Source organism: Myodes glareolus, chromosome 15 (assembly GCF_982192425.1).
Source record: "Myodes glareolus chromosome 15, mMyoGla1.1, whole genome shotgun sequence".
NCBI lineage: Eukaryota > Metazoa > Chordata > Mammalia > Rodentia > Cricetidae > Myodes > Myodes glareolus.
Window position 1 is genome coordinate 19,052,140 of NC_142040.1, and position 24,643 is coordinate 19,076,782.

The 24,643-nt window shown below is 43.7% G+C and overlaps 1 protein-coding gene across 1 annotated transcript in view; it reads left to right on the forward strand.

The window, feature by feature from the left end:
- Nucleotides 1–2,799: 2,799 nt before the first annotated feature.
- The window catches only part of Acot12 (acyl-CoA thioesterase 12), a 37,101-nt gene continuing 15,257 nt past the window's right edge, over nucleotides 2,800–24,643 (forward strand). Inside the window, exons 1-5 of the mRNA XM_048455894.3 lie at nucleotides 2,800–2,958; nucleotides 10,168–10,237; nucleotides 13,007–13,067; nucleotides 15,129–15,230; nucleotides 18,248–18,383. Coding sequence (XP_048311851.3) covers nucleotides 2,829–2,958; nucleotides 10,168–10,237; nucleotides 13,007–13,067; nucleotides 15,129–15,230; nucleotides 18,248–18,383 — 499 coding nt within the window. The 5' untranslated portion in view covers nucleotides 2,800–2,828. The remainder of the gene's footprint in view (nucleotides 2,959–10,167; nucleotides 10,238–13,006; nucleotides 13,068–15,128; nucleotides 15,231–18,247; nucleotides 18,384–24,643) is intronic.

The following is a 24,643-nucleotide window of genomic DNA, read 5'->3' on the forward strand; positions in this document are numbered from 1 at the left end:
CCAGCCTCTAGCACAGAGAGACTGTCAGGCATGATCTCACAAAACAAAATAAAACCAACAGCAAGAGGAGTTAATAAACCAATCTTGCTATATAATACGTGGACCAGCCCAACCCTCCGCTTGGGGTTTGCCTTCTGTGGTGAAGGGGCTCCTGGTTGCCTTTCCTGTCAGGGCACAGTGCATGCATCAGCTGCTCCCATTCTCTTCCTGTCCACATGGCCTCAGCACTCACCATTGCCAGCCCCACCCGTGCCAGCTATTGGTATCCCCTTGTTCTGTTTAGCAAGGGAGCATGCAGGTGGATGGGGAGTTTGCGTGCTCTGTCTAGTCTTTGGTGAGGTGTCCCCAGATAGACATATACAAACAAATGTTGTCTCATTTCCAAATCATGCCTTTGGAAGATGTCTTCTTATACCCGAACTTAAACATTTATGAAATGCCTAAAAGTGATAACAACTCAAATATGTGAAGGAAGGCACATAATTCAATTTTTCCATTTTAGTTCTCAGTGTTTACTCAACATAATGCACCTTGGACCACAGATACGTCACTTCTAATACTTTAATAAATTCCCCCAAGCATTTACAAATAGCCACCCACTCTGTTATTGCTGTGTAACAAATGAGCCCCCACACCACACTGGCATGCAACTATGAGCGGTAATGCCTCATTCATAAGTCTTCATGAATGTTGAAGGCTCTGTGAAGCTGTGGGTTTGGGGTACCATCAATAACATAACGAGAACATGTGAATCCAGTCAGATGGTGGTAAGTCATTAGTGGGTGTAGAGTCTCCTTATGACAAAAGTCAGATGTTCCTGGAGGCCAAGGTGAAACCTGGCACACTTTCCGTCCCAAAGCAAGTCACATGGCCAAGTCCAACATCAACGAAAACCTTCCATAGAGTTATCAGTAGATGGAGTGAGTGAGTACAAGCTGAACAGTCCTCTAATTCACTAATTCCTAAATAATGAGGGTTCTCATTACAGAAGATAGATACAAAGGTGTTAAGAACACCCCAGCCATTACCACACATGATAGGACACAGTCACATTGCCATTGAATAACAACTGTATGTCTATGAAAAGGGATCATCTTGGATACAACAGCTTTCATTGATTTTAAAGTCACTTTAGGAGCCTGGAAATGTGACTCATTTGATACGGTGTGGGAGGCCCTAGGCTCACTCCCCCAGGACGTGCCTGTCTTCTCAGACGCAGCGGTGAAGCAGGAAAGTTCAAATCCAGCCTGCTCTACACAAGATCCCCCCTTTGAAACGTCCTGCTGAATTGCCTCATGCCTCTTACAAAACCAAACCTCCTGCTTGCCTAACTGAAGGCATTCCACTTTTATTTGCGCTCGTGTAGTCTGCAACTGGCCAGATACCAAGGCTCCTGAAGTCCGTCAAGTCAGTACTCCTCGCTTTGCTTGCAAAGTAGGTGTGTGTTTAAAGGGGAGGCAAAGGACCCAGGCTCAGGGCTGGAAAGGTGGGTCACTGGTTAACATCTAGTATTGCTCTCCAGAGAATGGGCCCTCAGCTGTAACATCAGGCGGCTCACAACTGCCTGTGATTCCAGTTCCAAGAAGATCCTGGTTGTCCAGTCTAGCGGTTCTGAGGACCAGCACTCAGGTGCACATGCCCAAACCCAGACACATACATGCATGTCATTTAAAAGAATAAAAACTATCCAGGGCAGGCTCCATAGCTACAGAGAAACCCTGTCTTGAAATACCAATAGTAAAAACAATTATTATTATGATGATGATGATAATGTTAGTAATAATAATAAAAACCAGGCTCTCCTTCTTGATGCTCCGAGGGGGCACTTGGTGGTCAGAGGCCTAGCGCTGAAAGCGAAGTGGCATTCCCTGAAGTCAGTGAGGTCCCAAGAAAGACAGGAGGTCCTGACTTCCAAACAGCTGGTCTTCATGTCTTAGCTCACCTCTCCTGGTCTCTATGACTTCATCCACAGTGTGCACGGACTGCACACAAGGCAGCGATTCATGCATCTGGGAGCCCCTGAAGGGTTTGTTGCCCCTGTTTCCCTGATGAGAACTGCTTTGTAAAGCTGGTGCTGAAGCTCTACAAAGAAAGTGTAGTGACTGTAGCCTCTGAGTGTGGCCCTTCAGTTCATGGGCAGTGTCCTAGATTTGTCTCCCATGAAGAGGGCTGAAGAAAGCATCTTTGGGGACTTGTGGGGATCATTGGTAACAATGTGACAGTTTCTGATCCTGTGTTTTCTAGATAAAACTGAAGAGTGCTGCCTTCTCTAGTTGGGTGACTCTGATGTCCCTACACACGCCAGCTTCCCGTGACCTTTTGTTTTTTGTTTGTTTATCAGCGGAATCGATTTCCTAACAAAATAATTTTTGGAGCCATTATAGTGTCCTAAGAATTAGAAGGTAGAGTTTGAACAAAGGCCTGGAGTGTTGCAATGCCTAGCAGAAAAAAAAAAAAAATACAAAGGGCCACCTACTAAACCGACCAAGCAACAAAGCCCTAAAGCCTAGCAAAGCCAAGGGCATGCAATCCTTTCTCACGCGCCCTCCTCGGCCTAGGTCTTCAGCAGATGACCGCTGTCCTGCATTCTAGAGTCGCCCCAGTTTTAGAGTTGGGGCAGCGCTCGGGTTCTGATCGGGGAGAGGCCAGAGTCCTCTCTCTCCCTTCTCGCTGCAGTACCGGGGTGTCTTGTGGAACCCTGACCTCTCACCTCCTAAGCACCTGGCGGCGGGAGCAGGCGGCGCCCTTTGGAGCGGGGGCGGGCCCTGGGGGAAACGGGATGTCCAGGCGCTGGCGACTGGCGCTCGGCTCTCTCGAGAGCCGGGACCATGGAAGCGACAGTGGCGCCCGGAGAGGTGCTCATGAGCCAGGCCATCCAGCCGGCTCACGCGGACTCCCGCGGCGAGCTGAGCGCCGGACAGCTACTCAAGTGGATGGACACCACCGCCTGCCTGGCAGGTAAGCTCGGGGCCCACGCGAGGGCACCGTCGGGCGGGGCGGGCTGCTGCTGGTGGCCAGGGTGGCCAGGGCGTCTGGGGATCCTGAAAGGTAGCAGTTGGGGATGCGCTAGGGTGGCGTGGAAGCCTGAGATAGCTTGGGGGAAGGAAGTCTAGGGAAAGGGCAATGTTCCCAAGGGCCGAGAGCAGGAGCGCTGTGAAGACAGAAGTGATGACCTAGACAGCTACTGACAGCGCCCTGGACCAGTGGTCCTTGAATGTTCACTTAACAGGACTCCCTTCAACACACAAAAGAGTGAAGACCCTCCAAAAGACTTTGTTATATAGATTGCTTGTATCTATACTTAACCATATTTAAAATTCTAAAGATTGAGTTCACTGACTAAGTGGAACGGAGGCTAGAAAAAAAGGGTTCACACTCACGCATGAAGCCCTGGTTTTGCGTGCGCGCGCGCACACGTGCACACGTTAGCATAGTTTCTTTACAAGCAACGAGATTATTTGCTGCAACAGCAAAAGTGCTCTTAGGACTGCTCACAGTTCCTGCTTTCTCAAGTGATCTAAGTGTTTCCTTGGGGAAAGATTGCTCCTTTGCCAGATTCCCTTCTCTGTCTGGTTTATTGCCATCAGCTGCTAGGCAGTCAGGGAAGACTGGAGGATATGCTTGAGAGAGGATGAGAGTGAAAACAGCAAGGAGAAGGCCTGTAGGTGTAGTCCAGTGGTGAAGCCCTTGCGTTCCACCCCCAGCATAGGGGTGAGGGTGACAACAAAAACATCTAATATGGACCTAATGATGTCTCCATTCCATCTCCAATGTTTCATGTTGGGAGTGACAATCTAGTAAATGAGTAATTGAGTAAGGTTAACGAGATGATAAGGGCACCTCCTGATCCTAAAGGACCATGTCTTGGAGCTTAGAAGCATGGCATCTGCAAATGAAAAAGAAAGCTATGGCTTTCTTCAGTCCAAAGGAGCTAGATGTCTATTGTCCAGTCTACCCATCCATAGTGCTGTGTGATGGTCTCACCAGGAAAAGCAGCCTCTCAGCATTGCTACACCCAGGCTCTGACTTTGACTGGCTCACAATGAGGAATGTAACAATGGGTTATAGTAGAAATAGTTTTCTCACTGAGAGGCTGGGTTGAGCAGTACTTTTGAAACATGGGTCTTCTAAAGCCAAGCTTACTTGTCTCGTCTTTGACCAGTGAGGGGTATAGTCTTGGATACAAGTAAGCTTTACCATGCCTCCCTTCTGGAGACATTCCTTTGGTGTCCTAGTTCAATCTTGCTTCCTTGGGATGATATCTAAACAGAGTGAACTTTGAGTACATGAATCATATCAGTGACTCCCAACTCACCTCCCCCAGCTTAGGACCGCTCAGAATTTTCCCATCATCCTTGAAGTAAAACCCAAACTTCCCTCATCCTTTACAGATGCTTTTTTTTTGTAGCTGAAAACTCATTCTCAGAGGGGCCAGACAGATGGACATGAGTTGATTCTGAGCCTAGCTCAGAGCTCCAGACTGATCGTCTATAGGACGCTCCCCGTTAAGAACAGGGTGACACTGAGTTTTTCATACAATGTACCATGGGCACCGTCAAAGCTTTTTTCCCCCATGGAACTTCACACCTGTTCTTCTTTTCTTGGCCATTTCCGTGCCTTGTTCCTCGGCTTCAGCATCTTTTCCCCATTTCCTCACAGTCTCTAGTCTCTTAAATCCAGCCTCTATGCTGAACCTCGATTACCACCGCCTAATCCCAGCTCTGGGGAAATGTGTGTTCAGATGACAAAGCAGACCTGGAGGGAGCTTTGCAAGACTTGTGTTCTAGCTGGATCTCTTATACTGCACAGAAGTAAAGCTCAGAATATTGCAGACCCACTTTTCTTGCTAAATTAATCCAGTGCTAGGAAGAGTAACCCCTGCATGCTAGCCACCTGAAAAATTCAGCTGCATTTGCAATGACACTCTGCTTTTGATTTGCTGGTTTGTTTGGTTTCTGTCTTAACAGTTTCTAACAAGATTTGAATTGGACCACAGCAATGTAACAAGGAATCAGAAATACATTTACCCACATGTACAAGTATTGAAATGACTGACATTGCTGGTAATAAGGATACCTATTTCTAAGGCAACTGAATGAATATGACATAAAAGTTTCTAGTTTAACGTTTTTGGAAACATGGATCCTAGGAAGACTGTAGACAACCAATCACATTATGCTTTAGTAATTATATTGCTGTTGATACCGTCATAACTGGTAATGTTAATATTGCAAATGCTAAAGCATCATTATGATAAAGTTGGCTTGTGAAATACAGGTGATGGCCATGTTGAGCTCTCTATGGAAATAAAGGATACTGCATAAGTGAGAGACATTATTCAGGTAATCTGTGGATGAATCTGAAGAGCAATGCAAAAGCCATTTTTTTTTCGGCATTGTTTTAACCAGAGTTCTGTTGACCAGTGCTCTGTACATTTAATGCTTCTTAAGATAAACAATGACCATAGTCATGTCCACAAGACACTGCTGAAACCCTCGAGTTTAGATTCCAAAACAGCTTCTCAATACTTAAATAAAAAAATCGCACAACTCCAATTGCATCAGCTTTAGGTCCTATAGCTGTCGGTGGCCCCTCCCCTTTCACTCCTTCAACCCAGAAGCTTGAAGCCATCCCTGAGTCACCCTCCACCCTCACGTCTGTTTCTTGTTTTGAACTCTGTCGAGACCACTGTTCCTCTCCATGTCAACAGTGGATCTTTCTGAATGCTCACTTTTGAGGAGCATCACCTCACTCACCCCACTGTGTCGTTAAGTCTAGGCCTCAGCCTCGACATGCTCTCCACAATGTTTCCTGCTCCACACATTCAGTATAGAACCCATTTCTTTCTAGATTTGCTAATGCTTCCTTCTGGAGGAATCATTTAAGCCCAGCCCCTGTGCTGAGCCTCCACACTGTTGCCCCAGCCCCAGCCCCAGCCCCAGCTCCCTGCCCTGTGGGCTTCAGAGAGGCTTTCAAACAGTTCTCCCTTTATTCTGGTTTCATCTTCATAATCCTTCTAAAGTACATTCGGGATTTGCTTATCTCATCATGTCAGGTATATTTTTTCATCTTTATCATTTGTTTCTTTACTAAAAGGCTAAACTAGTTTTTCCTCTAGTCTGGTCAAGAACTTCCTATCAGAAAACCTTTCCCCATAGGTAACAACTGTTAACTCTGAACAAAACAGCAAATAAAGGTAAATTAAGGTGATCGAGAAGTGGACGAAAGTGTTTGGGACACGTGAAAGTTACACTGGGAGAGAAGAACGGCAGTGGCCTAACTTTTCCTTTTTCCTTAATTCTCTTTTTATTTAGTTTTATGAAGCATGTGGGGAGAAGGGGGTGTTCAAGGATATTATGGAGGAGAGAGCATTCTGCCAGTTAAATGTTTAGTTAGAAATCTACACATTTGTCAGTTTGCACATCCAAAGGACAATAGCTGAGGAAAACGCATTCACTACAATATGAAGAGAGATGTTTTCAGAAAACAAAACAAAACAAAAAACAAAAACAAAAAAAACAGCCAAGGAGGCAAAGCACCCTGCTTGTAATCCTTGGCTAGGTATCTGGCACTCTTTGAATCTATGTATATAGGATAACCTCCCAACCTCCTTGTAAAGACCAAAGAAAGTAAAGGAACCATGGCCATCTCTAAAATGACAGGTTTATAGTTTGGACTTAGTAACTGTAATTACTTGCTTTTTCAAAAAAAACAACAAAAGAAAAAACAATCCTTTTCAAAGAGCTCATCAGAACCCACTATTTCGACAACAAACCAACCAGGGCTTGCAGATACTAGAAAACACGGACACACAAATAAGCAGCAAACACAATTCATTCTTCAACGATTATCAATAGAGACCAATCTACAAATGACACCGATGCTGGAATTAAAATCCAGGGACTTGAATGTAGCTATCATAATCACATCAAGGAAATTGATAATATTATTGTAAAGAACAAAAAAAGCAATAAACCTCAAAAGAGAAATAGAAAGTGTTTTATGGGGACAACGTGGAAACTCAATAGCTGAAAACTAACATAAAATTTAAAATATACTAGTTAACCTTCACTACAGAATGAAGATAGTTGGGGAAAAGTTAGCAAATGTGAAAATATATCAATATAAATTATCTCATCTTGCAAACAACCAAAATAATGGGCCAATGGTATAGCACACTTGCCTAGCATGTACACGAGGTCAGAATTAAATCCCCAGCACCACACAAACACAAAGTCTCATATAGTCATGAAAAAAAGAAAACAAAGCTTTTAGGTCTGTATAAAGCCCCCAAAGAAGAAAGTAGAACAAACTCACCCCTATTCAGAGAAAAATGGCTTTAATTTTCCCCAAACATGCTGAAAAGTATACAGATTCTAGAATCCATAAAACACCAAACAAGATTAGTTTAAATATTATAATACCTAGGCATATTATAATCAGATACATTTAAAAGCAACCAGAAAGGTTGTACTCAGTACAGGAGAGCAATGACTACAATGACGACCGACCTCATTAGCAACAGCAGAGACTTCACTGGCCCAAATGCACTAGAGTTTGCAGCCAAATTGTCACAGCAGAGATCAGAAGACAGAGAATAATATCTAGTAATAACAGCTCTAAAACAATGACAAGCAAGGCCTCCAGTCTTCAGGATCTGCTCTGGGCTTTCCCTCTAGCTCCATCTCAGCCCTCCTCGTGTCTCCGTTCTAGCCACAGGCTCGCTGGGATCACTGTTCCGTCTGCTCCGCAGCCTTTCTTTCCGCTCTCCTCTCCCATCTGCCCCACTGCAGCTCCTTCTGCAGATCTGGGCTCAAGAGCCCTCTATGTGGACGGCTCGGCTTGTTCCGTCATCGCTCCGCTAATCTGTTTCCAACTTTCCCTAGGAAATCAGTAATATCACTGAGTTTTTCTAGTGTGTGTAAGTAGGAAGGGCAATCAAAATGTAAGGACAAGGACAATCGGTCCTTTTGAATTCATGCCATCTTACTGGCACCCTTGAAAAATGGAGAAAACACAACACATAATCATGTCCAAAAGCAAGGGACGTTATGCTGACCGCTCATATTTTTATCTTCTTTTTTATCGGTTCCTGCAGGTTTGTAGTAGAAAGTATGGCTGCTGGGGTCCACAGTGAGGCACTCTCTGATAGCTTTCTCGGCTTCATCTACCCAACTCTCTTCTAGAATTCCCATTTTATATAGTCAAAAACCACTAGAACAATCATTTGAATCTTTCTAGGGTTGAATGTGCTCGTTTAAGATAGAACCAATAATAGTACTAGCTTTCTGTGATTGACATGCATGGCTTGGTGCATGGCCAATGAGAAATGCTTAGTAAGTGCTGTTACCTGCAGCTGACTCTCCCTGGTCCCTCCTACAGTCTAGCCCTCAGCTCTGTAAGCATAGTAGCCACCTGGAAAATGTAATGCAGGCCTATGTTCCTATTGGTGACCTCATTAACATTATTATTCAGTCACTTAAATCTGGCAAGTCCCATTGGCCTCCACAATCATACTCTGTTAATAAGAACACTTCAAGTTAACAACCTGCCCCTTCGTGGACTGGGTGTTTACCAGGCATTCTTTTGTCAATGTTTTATTGTTTGTTTTGAGAACATTCAGTACTTCTCTGGAAAAATGACATTGACCCCACTCGACGCCTGCAAATCAGCCAAGCATGCCTCCTGTTTGCTCTACTGGCTTAAGCTGAGCCCACCCTGAAGAGGCCGAGAGTTTGACACTTCATATCCTGTCTTATTGCTGGCTTGTTTTGTAACTAACAAGCCTCTTCCCTGCCCATTGCTCTCACACAGAGTTCCAAAATGGTTAATTTCTCACCCCTTCCTACCTGAGATGATCAGTTGGTACTTATATTGTGATCCATTACATCAATGTACAAGAATTTGGTTTAATTCACTGTCACTTCTATAATGTGTATCAGCTGTGATGCCTCTGAGTTTAAGAATGAAGCTAAAAGTTCTTTAATGAAAACCAGTGAGCCAAGCAAAAACATAGCACTCGGAGCTGCCCCGGTGCATGGTGCGTGTGCATGTGTGTGTGTGTGTGCGTGTGTGTCAGAGGTTAATTTGGGCTGCAAAGTGAGTTCCTGGCCATCCTAGCCTGTATAGAAAGACTTTGTCTCAAAGAAAAAAAAGGATCAATGAAAATCTATTTGAATTTTGACTGACTTCCTCTACTGGCAGAAACACACATCAAAATCTTTTCCAAATAGCAGCCGGGCAGTGGTGGCACACGACTTTAGTTCCAGCACTTGGAAGGCAGAGGCAGGTGGATCACTGTGAGTTCGGGGCCAGCCTAGTCTACAAGAGCTAGTTCCAGGACAGCCAGAACTGGACTGTTACACAGAGAAACCCTGTCTCAAAAAACCAAAACGAACGAACAAAAAACAAAACAAGAACAAAAGAAGAATAAATCTTTTCCAAATAGCATGAATTCTGGTGTTTTTATGTCAAGCAAAACCAATAATCAAAGCGATTGTGGGCAGATATAGACCATGGAATATGTCGAGCGCCTCCTCACCAACCCTCTCTTTCTACAGCGTTGTTGTGATGACGAGTCAGTTTGTGTCAGTTTGGTAATAAATTATGAGCACAGCCTGCCTGCCCTATGTGTCCCTGATTCCCAGAGACATCCCCCTCTGATGTGGGAGGTGATATCAAAAGCTCCCATACCTCTCCCTGCTCACAGTCATTAGTGATTTAAGTATATGCAGCTACAAGCTAGGCGAGACAGTGGATGCAGCTTCGATGTCTATTTATAAAACAAAAAAGGATAATACTTGATAGTAATCTAACGACATTTAGAGCCATCAAAAACTTGCTAAAGTTGTTACTTATAGTTGCCAGATTTCCTGAGTATTGGTTTTAAAGTTCAAGCTGGAGACTTCTAAGTTAAAATTCAGGAGAGAGAACAGTTCCATCACCCAGTGGAAACAATGTGCAGAGCAAATGCCTGCTTGTAAGTGCAGGCCATACTGTGCGTCTGGGGCAGGGGGCCCTGAGGTGCTGTAGGGGTGGGGGGCCCTGGGGTGCTCTAGTGAGGGGATGTGATATAAAGCAGAGCGACTTCAGTTTCTTCCTTCTTCCCTTTGCTGAAACATTCAGTCCCGGCTACTAACACGGCATACCTTTACCTGTTTTTTGCAGCTGAGAAACATGCCGGGATTTCCTGTGTCACTGCCTCAATGGATGACATTCTCTTCGAGGACACGGCCAGGTAAGGGCACTGCTCTTGTCACTCCCTGCAGGTTTCTGGCTCATTTGCAGTACATGTTTATTGCACCTTAGTCATCTGGAGTCAATGATCGTGTTTCTTAGAAAACCAGAAGCACTTGGCTCTATCCTGGTGTCCCTGGTCACCGTTGTCCTCAGCGCACATTCAGTATTAGCTGTGTTCAGTTACTGTCAGCATTAGATGCTGTGTGATGTCACGTGTGCAAGCTTTCTATCGCCTTCTTTTTAATGGCTTGTTTTCCTACGTGACAGATGATAATAAGTATCTGTATTGGTGTGGTGCTAACACTAACTCGTGTGTAAATAGAGTACATTTTAAGGGATGTTTCGTATGTGAGAGTGCTTGTATGTTCTTGCAGCCTTTATGGGAGAGAACGTCATGTTAGACAATAAAATTAGCAAGAATGGTGTGGTGCATCCCAAGAACCCACCACTAGCCTGTGCGAATGATCAGCCCTCATATATCCGCAGCCCTTGGTGGTCTTTCCCATATGTGAAATATTCTGAAGCAAATTCCAGTCATAGTCTGTAAGGAATTCAGCAGATACCCACCAGGCAGCCACAGCCCCCACATTTGAAGTTACTCAGACAACTCTCCTCCAGATGGGCTAAGCTACCCTGCGAACAGGGTCCAGGCCAACTGCTTTCTGTGTTCTAAGACTGCAGGTTTTTTTTTGGTATCAGATTTGTCATTTGAAACACTTACAGTCAGGCTCAAATGTGGAAAGAAACGTTTCACTCTGGGAAATTCTGTTTCTCTCTTGCTGCTCCCTAGACTTCCTCCTGTCTCTTAAGTGTCTACTCTTTTATCAGGTAATTACCCCTTTACATTAAATATAAATGAGAATTTATTCACATTCCTTAAAAATAAATTCCAGTATATGATGTCACTTTCTCCACCTTTCCCACATGAGTTCACCCAGAAAACCGTTCTTGTGCAGTGCACACAGCTGTTCACCGTGTTAGAAACCCTCATGCTCACATCTGAATCCCTAACTCAATGGGTACTCAGCAGTAAACACTGAATTGGTTTTGCTATTACAGGTAATACCCAAATATATGGATTTATACGGCACGTATTCATATTTTTGCTAGTGTGTTTTGGGATAAGATCCCTAAAAACAGAACAGCTTCATCAAAATGCAAATGCATAAGCCATTTTATTCAACATTACCTAAGTCCTCTCTCTGAAGATTCTTGTATGACTTTCACCACTTTCTAAATCAGTTAGATTAATCTAAACATTTTTTAAAAGGGATACTAAAGTACTGATTTGATCAGAATGTAAATCCTTCCTCTACTACTTTTTCTGCCTGGGATTGCTACAGATTGTGAGAGACACAGTGTACAGGGAGGGCCTCAGTTTGTACACAAAGGCATTTAGTAGATATGGCCACTCTTCCCGGAAAAGCAGCTGACTTACCTCATGGACTGAATGAGCCTCTGTACTGTGATTAAAGTGAACTGATTGCTACCCTTCCTAGGAGCCCAAGACAGCCATGTTTCCATGGCTTTGAACTCAGATAAGACCAGGGTTTGAACTCTGGCCCAGCTAGTTGCTGCCTACGTCACTGTTTAAGCCCGATTCCTGCTGAGAGTGAAATGGGAATCACCATGTAGATCTCACAGGGTGATTGTTTGGTGAGTGGCATGCTGTTTCCTCTGACTCCAAGCATTGGGCATGCTGCCTTGGTTTGTGCACAACACTCATAAGGAATTCATTTTGTCACTGCTGTGGCCACATTGAAGAACAGTATTTCGTTTAATGACAAAGGTTTCTGTTGTCGGTGAATTTTCAGTCATTCCTTTCTATGCTGTGGGACTTGGTGTGTTTCTATACCTGTGTCCCCAAGGAAACCTTGCTTTATTGAGCTCAGCAGCCCTGGCCCATCGACTACAGCTTAGCTCAGTGCCACTATTAGTCAAAACTCAGTGAGCAGTAGGAATTAGAAAGACCAGGGATTCTTCCAGGAAAGTCAAATATGTAAATAGACTAGAATTGAAAGAAAGATTTTAGAAGGAGAAACCTTAAATATTTTCATTGCCCGAGAAAGTCGGGCAGAACAGGGAGGTGGAAGGTTGAGAGGGGAAAGGGTTAACAACGCTGCCTGTAAGGAGACAAGGTCGTAGGGTAGAGCACACAAATACAAGAGGACAGAGTGAGCTGTTTTACATGGAGTCAGATGGGATGGGCAATCAAAGGAGCCTACGTTGGGCAGCTCTTAATTTCCCCTAAGATCAAGGGATCAGTGACCCAAGTGCTTGACCTTCAAGTTCTCAGAGTTCCAATAGCAGGGGTGGCTGAATGGGATGAGGAGCGGCTCTGAGGGCTCATGTCTACCTAGCAAGCCCGACTCTTTCTTTTATGTTTGCTGGTCTGTTTGTTTATTAGTTAATGTTTTAAAGTAAGCATCAGTGGTACAGTTCTACCTGTGTGATTATCTGAATTTATATGGGAAATAGTGGCTATACACAAAAAGTGTCTATTGCAAATAGGGTCACCTTGTACACTGTCCTTGCCAAAGCTCTTTTCTGATTGAGTAGAGAGAAGTTTCTTAGCATGATTTAAATGGTTAACATCTATCCTGAAGGCCTGTCTTTGCTATTAGCTTGAACCCAAGTTTTCCGTGAATGAGTATTATCAGCAGATAAAGGTGGAATTACTTTATACCACATGTGTCTACTAAAATCTCCAAGTCTAAAATGAAATGTACTAGGATTGCTGAGACCTTTCTTTCTTTTACAAAAACAGAATTGGACAAATTATTACCATCCGAGCAAAAGTGACCAGAGCGTTCAGCACAAGCATGGAGGTGAGCGGCACCCTTTCCGTAGGGACACCTGCTAGAGGGCGTGTCTTCACTGCTTCCAGAACACAAAGGGGGATACCTAGAACAGTGCTCACAGCTGATAGGATATTGAATATCAGAAAGCCTTAAATCTGTGTCAGACGCACAGTAGGCAAATGCTAAGGAGCCGATGTCCCCCACTTAGTGACACCAGATGCCACAGAAGGATACACGCAAAGTGAACATGCAAGAGGGAAGGGTCTTTTTGTGTGTTTGTATGGACTCTAGTTCTTACTTCTTCTTACAATACTGTTGCCCAAACTGTGTGTCTGCATCTCCTCACATCCATGTCCCCTGCAATGCCAGCTAGTCAGTAAAGCTACAAGAGGTAATTGGTGCCTCTTGAAGGAAGCAGTCTTCTGTGGACTCTGTGGATGTCTCAGGCTTGGGGAGGGAGAACTCAGAGGATTCTAGAACTAGAGGAGGTCTGGAGGTATTCACCTGAAAGCTCCCTAGTGTGAGGCGGTTTCCTCCCAAGTTATTCTGGCCTGATTCTGTGAGATCCATGGTGTGCATGCACAGTTTGGTATCCACCCTACATCTAGACCTAGGGAGACCACATGCACATTTCCCGAATGTATGTATGTATCTTTATGTATGTATCTCTTTTCTGGTACCCTGCCCAACAAATCCCAGATCCTTGATCTGTTTGATCTCTCCTTCTTCAGCTCAGATGAGGTGGGTTTCCCTTCCCTTTTGTCACCTTCAGGATGAGAGGAAATGTTTTGTTCTTTTCATTTGCTTTCCTGTTCTGGGGCATCATTGCCCCTTGTCACCTGTTACCCCTTATGTAGAAGTAGTTGCTTCCTATACCTTATCTAGTTTTATTTTTCTTTACATAGAGTATAATTCCAGTCTTACCGACTCTTCCTTAACCTAATGAACTCCCCATGCCATGTCTCCAAGACACGGGTCCATCACACACCTCAATCAACTGTCCTCAATTAACACTTTGCTTTGTGTTTGGTTCATTACCATCCAGTCAACTTGAGATTTAGCATGCAAATACAAATTTCTGTGTCAAATTAAGGGACTGAAAGTGAGTCATGGATTATTGATTATTTTTGTACACAGTGTTCCTGGTGAGGATGTAGAAATACATGCACTTTATCATTCACTACTTCGTGCTGAGCTGAGGTGCCCCAGATTGCCCATTATTCTCAGAAGACAGTGTTACTTACCTGCGCGAGATAGGAGGAGAATGTTTTTAGTCCAAACCTAAAGACTTTTTTTTTCTGTGGAGTTCAAGACTGCAAAGCCAGCTTCAGGCTCTTCACACGGAGGGAGAGCCGCCCACTGGAGACTCCATGCAGAATGCCTCAGTCACTTGCTGACTGCCCCAGAAAAACCAAACCAAGGAAACCGAGCCACAGCAGTTCTGCCCCCATTATCATGGGGTATAAACCGTAATGACTAATGGTTAAAAATAGTTATAGTTCCTCTCTCTGGCAGGTTGTCTTGTTCTTGAGAGAGCATTCACTTATAATGTAATTTCAAAATGCTTATCATAGCAAGACAAACTAGAATTAGAATATAGAACTTCAAATGCAACGTGATAAATTTATAATGTATGTAAACATTGATGTGTACCTCATATATACATTTATAAAACATACATGCAATGTTACATATAAGTGTGTATGTATTACGTAATATTATATTGCATATAATAATAATAAGAAGAATATAATAATTAATAATAAGAATAATATAATAAAAAGAAAATTAACCTAAAAGTTAATAAGTATTTCCCCCGGGTGATGAGTCTATTATAACTTAGCCTAGATAGCTAGAGCCCACTTATTTTTCATGGCAAGTGTGTGTGTCCCCACATACAGAAGAGTTTCATTTGTCATAGTGTAGAGATCATCACTGAAATGATAGTGATAATGATAATGATAAATTAAAATGCTGATGTCATTTAAAAACTGGAAGGCAGGATTGGAGAAGTGTGTAGCTGTATCTTGCACGTTGCAGTTGAATCTGTTGTCTGGGTGACTGATGGTTTGTTTTTCTGTCCTTCAGATCAGTATCAAGGTCATAGTACAGGACAAGTTCACTGGCGCCGAGAAGCTCCTCTGTGTGGCTTTCTCTACGTTTGTTGCTAAACCAGTTGGAAAAGAAAAGGTAAATTTTCCATGTGAACAGGTACCCTTCTCGTGAGCCAGCACACAGGAATAACTGTGTTAGAATTGGTTTCTTCTTTACTATAAGACTCACTTCCTCTGCCAGGCAGCGGTGGTGCCTGCCATTAATCCCAGCACTCAGAGGCAGAGGCAGGCGGGTCTCTGTAAGTTCAAGGCCAGCCTGATCTATTAGAGCTAGTTCCAGGACAGGCTCCACCCCAAAGCTATACAGAGAAACCCTGTCTCAAAAAAATCAAACGGGGTGGGGGGGGGGACTCACTTCCTCGAGATTTTCATTCATTGATATTTATTGGTATTATTCTATGGTGACATCATAAAACTGAATAAGAAGATCTTTTGAGAGGAATGCCGTAAAGAAAATGTACCAAATTTATGAAAGATGAAAAACGTTTTTTTAAATTATTTGGAAGGCATATCTACTTCTTAAAAAAATATTGTTTACTGGGTTAGTTCTTTTTTTGGTTATGGAGTTTAAAATTAAGTCAAATATTTTTTTTAATCGGGAAAAATTTGGAAAGTAATTGAAAGTCATGGTCTAATCATTTTCTTAGACCTTCAAGAAAGTATCAAAGCTGCTGAGTTAGTAGAGTTTAAAAATAAACTTCAGGGCATCTGGGCCGAAACATCCTTGAAAGAAGCCCTGTGTCTTTGTCCGTAGCTCAGCTCCCACCCAACCAGAGCCTAGATATACCTCGATGTGGGATGCCAAAATTTCCTCCTTGTTGCTTCTATTTAGAGCTAGGATACCTAGGGGAAATCAATGTGTGTGAAAATGCAACAATTCAAATTATAATCTAAGTATTTCGTTGCGGAATGATCAAAGGATAGGCAAAAATGGCTTCTCCTAATCCCTTGCCAATAACAAGGTCTACTGCTCACTCCTCCTTCTTCCTGAGATTTTCCCCACAGGGCCTCCAATGCCAACATAGCTTGGACAAAGCCATGCTTCCCCGGCAGCCAGCAAAGGTGGCCACTGAACCATACTTCGTAGCTGCTCCAAACCTAGCCCAATAGCACAGCTGGGCTAGATCACCACCATGCTTGGCTGGCAGGTGATCCCACAGACTTAGCACCTGGAGTACTTTATGTAACACAGACCTCATATCAAATGTGCAGCAGGCAAATTCCCGTTGCCGAAGGGTGCTGCTTTCCAAACTAAAGTGCACAGCTTCAGCTAATTATATTATCTAGAAAATAAAGGCGTAGTTTCCTTGGATATAAGTTGGGCCTAGCAAGTCATTGATAAAGCATTAGAGAATCCTTGCGTTCATGAAAATCTAAGCAGCGAGAGAGATCCTGCCAGCCTTTAGTTTCTTCTTGAGTCTCTCCAAAGCTTTTAGACTTTTCCCAATGAGAATGTTATGGGGGTGGGTACAGAGTTCCCATGCTTAACAGCAAATGACCAGAGGATATATCAGCATCCTTTGCTTCATATGGAAGCATTCATACACAGGGGCCATCTTTTCTCCCTCCAGCCTCATACTTCTCATTCTGGGTTCAGGAACAAGTGGAGTAGGCACATGTTGGCACACCTAAGTCCCATCTCTACAGAGACAAGAACTGGCTTTCAAGAGCCATTCTGGGAAGCCAGCTACCTTATGGTGCTCCAACAACCGGCTACTTCGGTCAACATAAACTGTGAAGCACCTTTCCATGATCAGCTGGTACCTTCCGGTTGGTACCTTCTTATTTGGTACCCCCTCCTGTGGAGAGGCATGAAAGGCTGTGGCTTGGTTTGAACCACAAGAAATACCAGGATCTCTGTTCAAAGTGAGTTCATCCCAGGATAAAACTATCAATGATTAACAAGGTTTGGTCAAACTGCTGCACAGGCCAAGTAATTAGAAAGGCCCACAAGACTAGACTGTGTGGAAGGATGGAGTAGGAACCTTCACAGGGCTTCATCTTCCAGGCAGCACTAGCTCTCAAGTTTATTTTCAGGCACACAAATGTACTTCATGTAACAAGAACCATCATGATGGATTCAAGGGTCTTCTTTTCAGAGGAGCCAAGCTACCAATTTCCTTAGGTTACCTAATCGATTCGGCTGATCATGCAACCAAAACATGGCATTACGAAGAGTCACTGTCAATCCACACATTCCTGTTAACTGAGACAGGCAACTCTGGGAGTCTTGGACTTTAAACAGCAAATGACGAGTCACTAGATTTTTTTTACCCTTATCTGGGTAAAGGGTCAGGTTCAGACCAAAGGGATCCTGGAGCTGCCGAGACCTTTCACACACAGAACCAGCACATCTGTGGGGGAGCTGGAGCCTGGGTGCCGCCTCCCAGGTTTCTGGAGGGCAGCTGAAGCGTCACACTGACATACTGGTTCTTTCTCTTCTACTAGGCACTGTTCTGACCATGTGATGAAATTTCCAAATTAGGAATATCTCTTTGTACAAGATAGTTCTGTCTAGAATGCCTCTATTACCTCCCTTTAATGTCTCAATTTTGTAAAAAGACAGGAAAAATATCAATAAAAATCCAGGGGAATTATAGTATCACACCTTATTTGTTGATTTCATATTTACAGAATGTATTTTTTTTATTGAAAATAGCTTCTTCTCTCATACAATACATTCTGACCACGGTTTTCTTTCCCTCCACTCCTCAAGCTCCCCACACCTGCACTATACTCCGTATCTACTTCCCCTCCATTTCCTCCTCAGAAAAGAGCAGGCCTCCAAGAGACAACAGCCAAGCAGGACAAAACACGGTACAATATGACAAGTCAAAAGCTCTCCTAGATTCTGTCATTCCATGGAAAACTTATAAAATGAGGAAAGTAAACAAAAGTGTCTTTCCAGTGAGAACTAACAAAGCCTGCTTTGATCTTTTAATTGAAGAGATTTGAGAAAGACTTACAGCAGAATGTTTCACGGAAACGCCCGTAAATACTCTACTTACTTGAGTTAAAAGCGTACGGTTTGTCTTCCACTGTTGCAAAACTCCCACTGGGCACCTGCTCCAAAGACGAACTTTCTTCCTCCAGGTCCATTTAAAACCTGTCCCGCTTCAAACGGAGAAAGAGCAAGTGGAATACACTCTGGCTTCGGAGAGAAGGAAAGTCCGACTGCAACATGAGAGTACCTTCAACAACATCATGAAGGAGAGCACCCGGCTGGACGGTGAGTCAGCCTACCCACAGGGACTTTCTACAGCCATGACGCACAGTGCGGCTGGGATGATTCTAGGTCCGTTTTCAGACAGACCTAGGCAATAGGGAAGAAAAAGACTGGGCATTCAGACTACATGTAGTGATCTAGGCTTCTAGGCTGGAATTCCTCTGGAGGAGAAAGTGAGAGACAGGAGATGAAGTCTTGGTGATTGTTAGCCAGCAAGCCCTTAGTAGCATGGGTGAAGCAGGGGTGGCAGCCAGGGCACATTGATAGGAAACTTCACAGGTCACTAAGCTCTTTCTCATCCAGGGCTTCATGTGAGCCATGTGTCTTCTCAACACAGAAGGAAACTCCAAGCAGGAAGATGCCTGCTGGAGGACTCCTGTGATGAGAACGGAAGGGAAAGAGTTAATTATATTTGCTAGTGACTTCCACTCTCAGCCATTTCCCCGAGGTCTTTGCTGTCTTCGTTCCCCTCCCAACTCTTCTGCCTTTCTCTTTATTTGACTCCATCTCTGAATTCCCAAGAGAGAACATAGTGTGGAAGAGGAGATGAAGCAAGCCAGCCCCGGCGGCTGGAGAAGGCGGCAGAAGTTCCAACTCCCTGACCTGGAAGAAGGGAGAGGAAAAAGAGAAAGGGCCGAAGAGGGCGGGAATGGGTGAGAACAGGATGAGAAGGGTGAGAACAAGGAGGACAGGCAAAGGTCAGAGCTGAGAAGAGGGGACAGAGTGTCAGACGCATGGCAGCCTCGTGCTGAACAGGGGGCATTATTAGGGTTGCAGGACAAACCTACAGAAGTCCACTGGGTAGGAGAGATTTTCCAAGACTTCTGCCTTGAGAAGAAGTTCAAGATTCTAGTTCAGTCTTCAGGGCCCTCAAGGTCAGTGGCATTGTTTTCCAGGAGAGAAAAACTTGGCCATGATGCAAGGCTGATTGGGATGATTGGTATGGACATTATTGAAGTAGCAGGCGGCTTTGAGAAGAAAGGGCATGCATGCTGATGTTGTACTTTCCAGTTCTTGAATGTCGGTATGATTTGATGACGTCATAAAGGGCAATAATACCACTCATGGAAGCAGAGACTTCATATTTAGATTTACCAGGCTTAGAAGAATCTCTTTATTTGAAAAGATGGTCTTGCTTCCAAGATGCATTTTTCCCTAAGGACTGAAGTAGTTGAACCCTGAGAATATTCTTAGGGCAGATTAGACAACCAGTACTAAAAAATAAAAGCAAACAGGCCATCAACCCAAGTCCACCTTGTCTTCTGGCCACTAAAACTCCAAGGAGGATGTCAGATGACAAAGATCCTCACGTCCTCTTCAGTCTTAACTTGGGGAAATGTCAGTAGTTAACATGGCTCTTAATGGGTCTGTGCAGTCCCCCTGCCTTCAGTAGCCTTCCTTTCCACGTAATCCTTCACAAAATGCCTTTGTCCTTACTGCAGCTCTCTCACCTGGGTTTCTAAGGGGAATGTAGGAGTAAGGCGCCGAAGAGACACAAGGAAATTCTGATGTCTGTGCGCATTTATTCCAAACCTTGCAAGAATTTTCTTTACCGTCTTGAGTCATCGCTTTGACATCCAATTCTCATGCATCATTTTTCCAGTGTTTTAACGTGAGAACTCTAGAGCAAGAGGTCTGTCTAGTGAGGAAAAAGGCATCTCTGGGCTGAGTGAGGGGCTGGACAGATGGTCTGGTACTTACTAGAGGAATGAAATGTGTGACTGTGAATGAGATCATGTACTGCCTTGTGAATGTCTGGCTCCTTCCTTCTCAGTATCAAGAAAGAAAGAACACATCAACTGCTTAGTCCCATCTAGTACAGATGTATTACATGCCCATGTGCAAGGAACATGCTTGCCATGAGAGGCAAAAAGATGAATAATACAAGGTCTTTGCACTTGATAGCTCAAACCCTAGTGTTGTGTGCATGAATAGTTCTGGAATAATATAGACAGTGATTAAAGAAGTGAAGGCTCCAGATTCTATGGACCAGGGGAGGAACCTTAGGGGGTCCGGAAAGACCGATTGAAGGAGGAGAAGATGAGTTAAACAAAATTTTGTTACTGCTTAGTTTAATTTTCCTTGGAGGCTGACCAGAGCAGATCCGTATGTTTGCTTCCATTTAGAATTGCAGATTTTGAAAAAGTTTTTTTCACCATTTGATTTAATCTATCCTAACACAGATTGTCCTATGTTTTTTTTCAACAAAGCAACTTTTCATCTATCTCTATCAATCTGATCTTCATTTGGGAAATACTACTAACTTCTATGTCACCAACGATACCGTGGAACTTAGAGGCAGTTTTCTTAAAGAAAGAACACTGGACGGTGATAGCGCATGTGGTCTGTCTACTCCCTGTCCCTTAGGTCTCAGAGAGGCTGGTTTTGATTAGAAAACATATTCTAAAAGAAGGTAGGCAGGCGATCATCAGTGGACGGAGGCAGGGGTTCTCAACCTGTGGGTCACAACCCCTTTGGTAGTCAAGAGACCTTTTCACAGGGGTTGCACATCATAAATTTATATTATGATTCATAACAGTATCAAAATTACAGCTATGAAGTAGCAACAAAAGCAATTTTATGGGTGGGGGAGATCATCAAAACCTGAGGAACTGTATTAAAGAGTCGCTCATTAGGAAGGCTGAGAACCACTGAACTAAGGGATCTATATTGTTAGACTGATTAAGTGGTCTTCACCCTTTGAGATGCTACATGATAGAAATGAGTATTGATAGAATATTGAGAAAGTTGATTCCAGACTCTATGTTTTCACAAGAAAAGCGAAAAATAGGAGATTAGGTTTGTAAACAATGGTGGGAATGTGTTATTGTACCACTGGATCACTAGGGAAAGGGGATTAGACTTTGAGCTATTTTAATTGTAATTTGTCAGTAGAAAATGAGATCTTCAGGGCATTGTCCTGGTTGAACCTTTCTGGATGTGCCGAATGAAAACAAGAACTAGAGTAAAGCAACCTGAATCCAGGTTAAAGTTCCTGAACAAATATAGAGAACAAATGTGAAATCAAGCAAGTGAAATGGTAAAGTAATAGCTTCAGAACGTCCACCGGATAGCAGCGGAACTTTTTTTTTTAGTTTCCCCTCAGAAAAGAGGAAACTACCTAATTATTGGTGTTTTTTTTTTAAAAAAACAACATCTCGCAGATTCTAAGATCTTCTATTAACTTTTTATTTTGTAATTGTTTCATAATCATTTAAAAATAGATAGTACATGTGCAGGATAAGGAATTTACAAATTGGGAAGGCATACGGTTAAAAAAACGTAAACCTTTCTCCCATCTGTGCTACGTGTTCTGGTAGGAGAGGAATTAAACACTTAGAATGTTATTTTATAATACAGTTTATAGCTAGTTTCTAATACCAAGTTAATATTTTCTTTTGAACAAAAATATGTCATTTGGACAAGCAATAGTAAACTGAAAATATCTCAATCAGCACTAACTCATCGTGTTTTTAGAATCTCATCTAATAAAATCAATTTTGCAATCAGAGAGCAGAGTACGGTGGTGTGCACCTGAATCCCAGATGCTCTCGAGGCTGATGCAAAGTGACTGCTTATACTCTGGAGTTCTGAGCCAGCCTGCACAGCATAACAAGATCCCATTTCAGAAAAGTAGTTAGAAAATTAAAAATAAATAGAAGTTAGAAGGGGTTAAGATTTAACATGTCTTTAAAAAATCATTCAGAAAGCAAAACCTGTTTTGTTTATAGCAATGTGGTAGACTTGATGTCTGGGGAAACCCTATAGTGTGTTTGCAGATCTGTCTCAGCAGTCAGAAAGGAAGAGAAAGCAGCGATGTTGTCAATGATGAGAACCCCAAAGAAGCAGAGAGAGGCTGTGCTCAACCTGGAGGGCACTGGTTCTGGGAACTGCAGGTGCCTAAAACCACAGACTGGGGGAAGAGTCAGGCACTTGTCTTAGGTGGAAGGGTGAACCAGGAAATCATGGGGAGCTGCAGTTCCCCAGGGACTCTCCATGTCCACTAGAAAATCTCCCCTTCTTTCTGGAGGGGGGTGCCTTTCTCTCTTGGCATTAGCTTTGGTTGGCATAGGGGAATCGTTGCCTTTGAGAATTCACTTCCAAGTTTATCTTCATGCAGAGTTGGTGCTCTATGTCCACAAGTAGCCTGTGTAGAAGCAGATCACGTGACCTCTAGTGTACTTCGAACTGTATTCTAGTCCCCTGTTTTCAGTAGGAGCAGCATAGAAATGTACACTGTGGAGAAGGACCTAGTCCAGCTTCAGGGATTTCCACAATTTCCAGGCAAGACATAGAATAGACTAAGATTGTTTACAGAGTTTAAGAGCAGCCTAGACTGCAGAGCTGAGACTCCATCTCAAAATAAAGAAACTCCACCCCCCACATATATATGTATGATCTATAAATGTTATGTGTGAGTGTGTGTGTATGTGTGTGTGGTGAAAATCTAACACTCATTTAACTGATGTTGCAGAGATGAGGTTGAAGCAAATGGTAGAGACACACATTTAATTAAGAGATGACAAGAATATTTAACATACATATGAAAAAAATGTTGACCTCATTAGTACTCAATGAAATGCAAATTATAACCAACATGAGATACCATTTCACACCCACTAGGTTGGAAAACTTACATGTTGCTAATACTGTTTAATCAAAAGAGGGAAGAATGAGACATATCCTAAACAGCAGATAGTTTGTTGTGTGAGGCAGTACAACCCAACTGTCTTGTTAGGGTTTTTAATGCACTGAAGAGACACAATGACTATGGCAATTCCTATAAAGAAAACATTTAATTGGGGTGGCTCACTTACAGTTTCAGAGGTTCAGTCTGTTATCATCATGATGGGGAACATGGCGGCATGCCGTCAGATGTGGTGCTGGAGGAATGGCTGAGAGTCCTACATCTTGCAGGCAACAACAGGAAGTCGACTCAGACACTGGGCAGTATCCTGAGCTTAGGAAACCTCAAAGCCCGCCCCGACAGTGTCACACTTCCTCCAACAAGGTCCTACCCACTCCAACAAAGCCACGCCTCCTAGTAGTGCCACTCCCTATAAGCTTATGGGGGCCAATTACATCCAAACTACCGCATCAACCATAGCATTTCCTTAAAGAACTCTACTGAGAGGAGGGACCATAATGTGGAATGGATCAGCAAAGTCAAGTTCCTTTATTCATTCCACAAATCTTTATTAGTGTTGGTATTGCGGAGATGAGCCTGGCTAATCATTACACACACACACACACACACACACACACACACAATGTCTTATTTGTGTATGTACATATGTGTATGCAGCCGTGCACATAAATGTGTGTGCACACATGTGGAGGCAGGTGAATAGCAGTGTTTCCTCAATCACTCTCTTCCTCACTTTTATTGAGACAGGGTCCCTTACTGAGTCTGAAGCTTCAGGAGCAAGCTTCAGGAGCCGCCCCTGACTCCGTCTCCCTAATCCTGGGGGTTATAGGGTCACACCACAGCACCTGGCTTGAAAATGTGAGTTCTAGGGGATCCAACTCAGGTCCTCCATTTTGGGCAGCCTGTGCTGTGCTGAAAGAGCCATCTCCCAGCCCTAGTTACCAGGAGCTTTTGTAGAAAGAAGCCATTGCTATCTGGGAGATCACAGGGATGATCCAAGACAGAATAGGAGTTAAGTGGGAATGGCGTAGTAGGAGGTGGGGTGGGGTGGGGTGCAGCAGACAGAATGGTGAGTGGAGAGGCCCTGGGTTTGAAGACAGTTTCTCCACAGTAGCTGATAAAAGACCAATGTGCATCACAGTGATGGGAGGGGACCTGACTGGGGAGTTTGATAGTCACACAGGCTAGACCAGGGCAGAGAGGGCCTGGAGGCCACAGGAAGGATCTGAGAGCTCACCTAGAACAGTGGGAGCTCTTGCCACATTCTCAGCAAAGGGCTGAAATGATCAACAGAAAGAAGGAGAAGATAGAAGAAATAGACCATCATCTAGTTATGATGGTCTTCATTGGGAAGTGGTGTTAAAGGCACTGCCGTCGACTAGAAGAAACGGCTCCTGGGACAGCCTGTTTCCTATGAATGACAGTTGGGTTTAGACAGACACACTGCCTGCTGAGCTCTGCTACCCCAACTCAGTCCCCGGGATGGAAGTCCCTGCTCCCCCCAGCAGCACATGAATTACCGGATGATGCCTGCAGCATGGCTGAATGTATATGTCTGCTTTGCACCCAGGGCAAATGCTTTCTCCACTGGTGAGAAATGGAGAATGTGGTTACC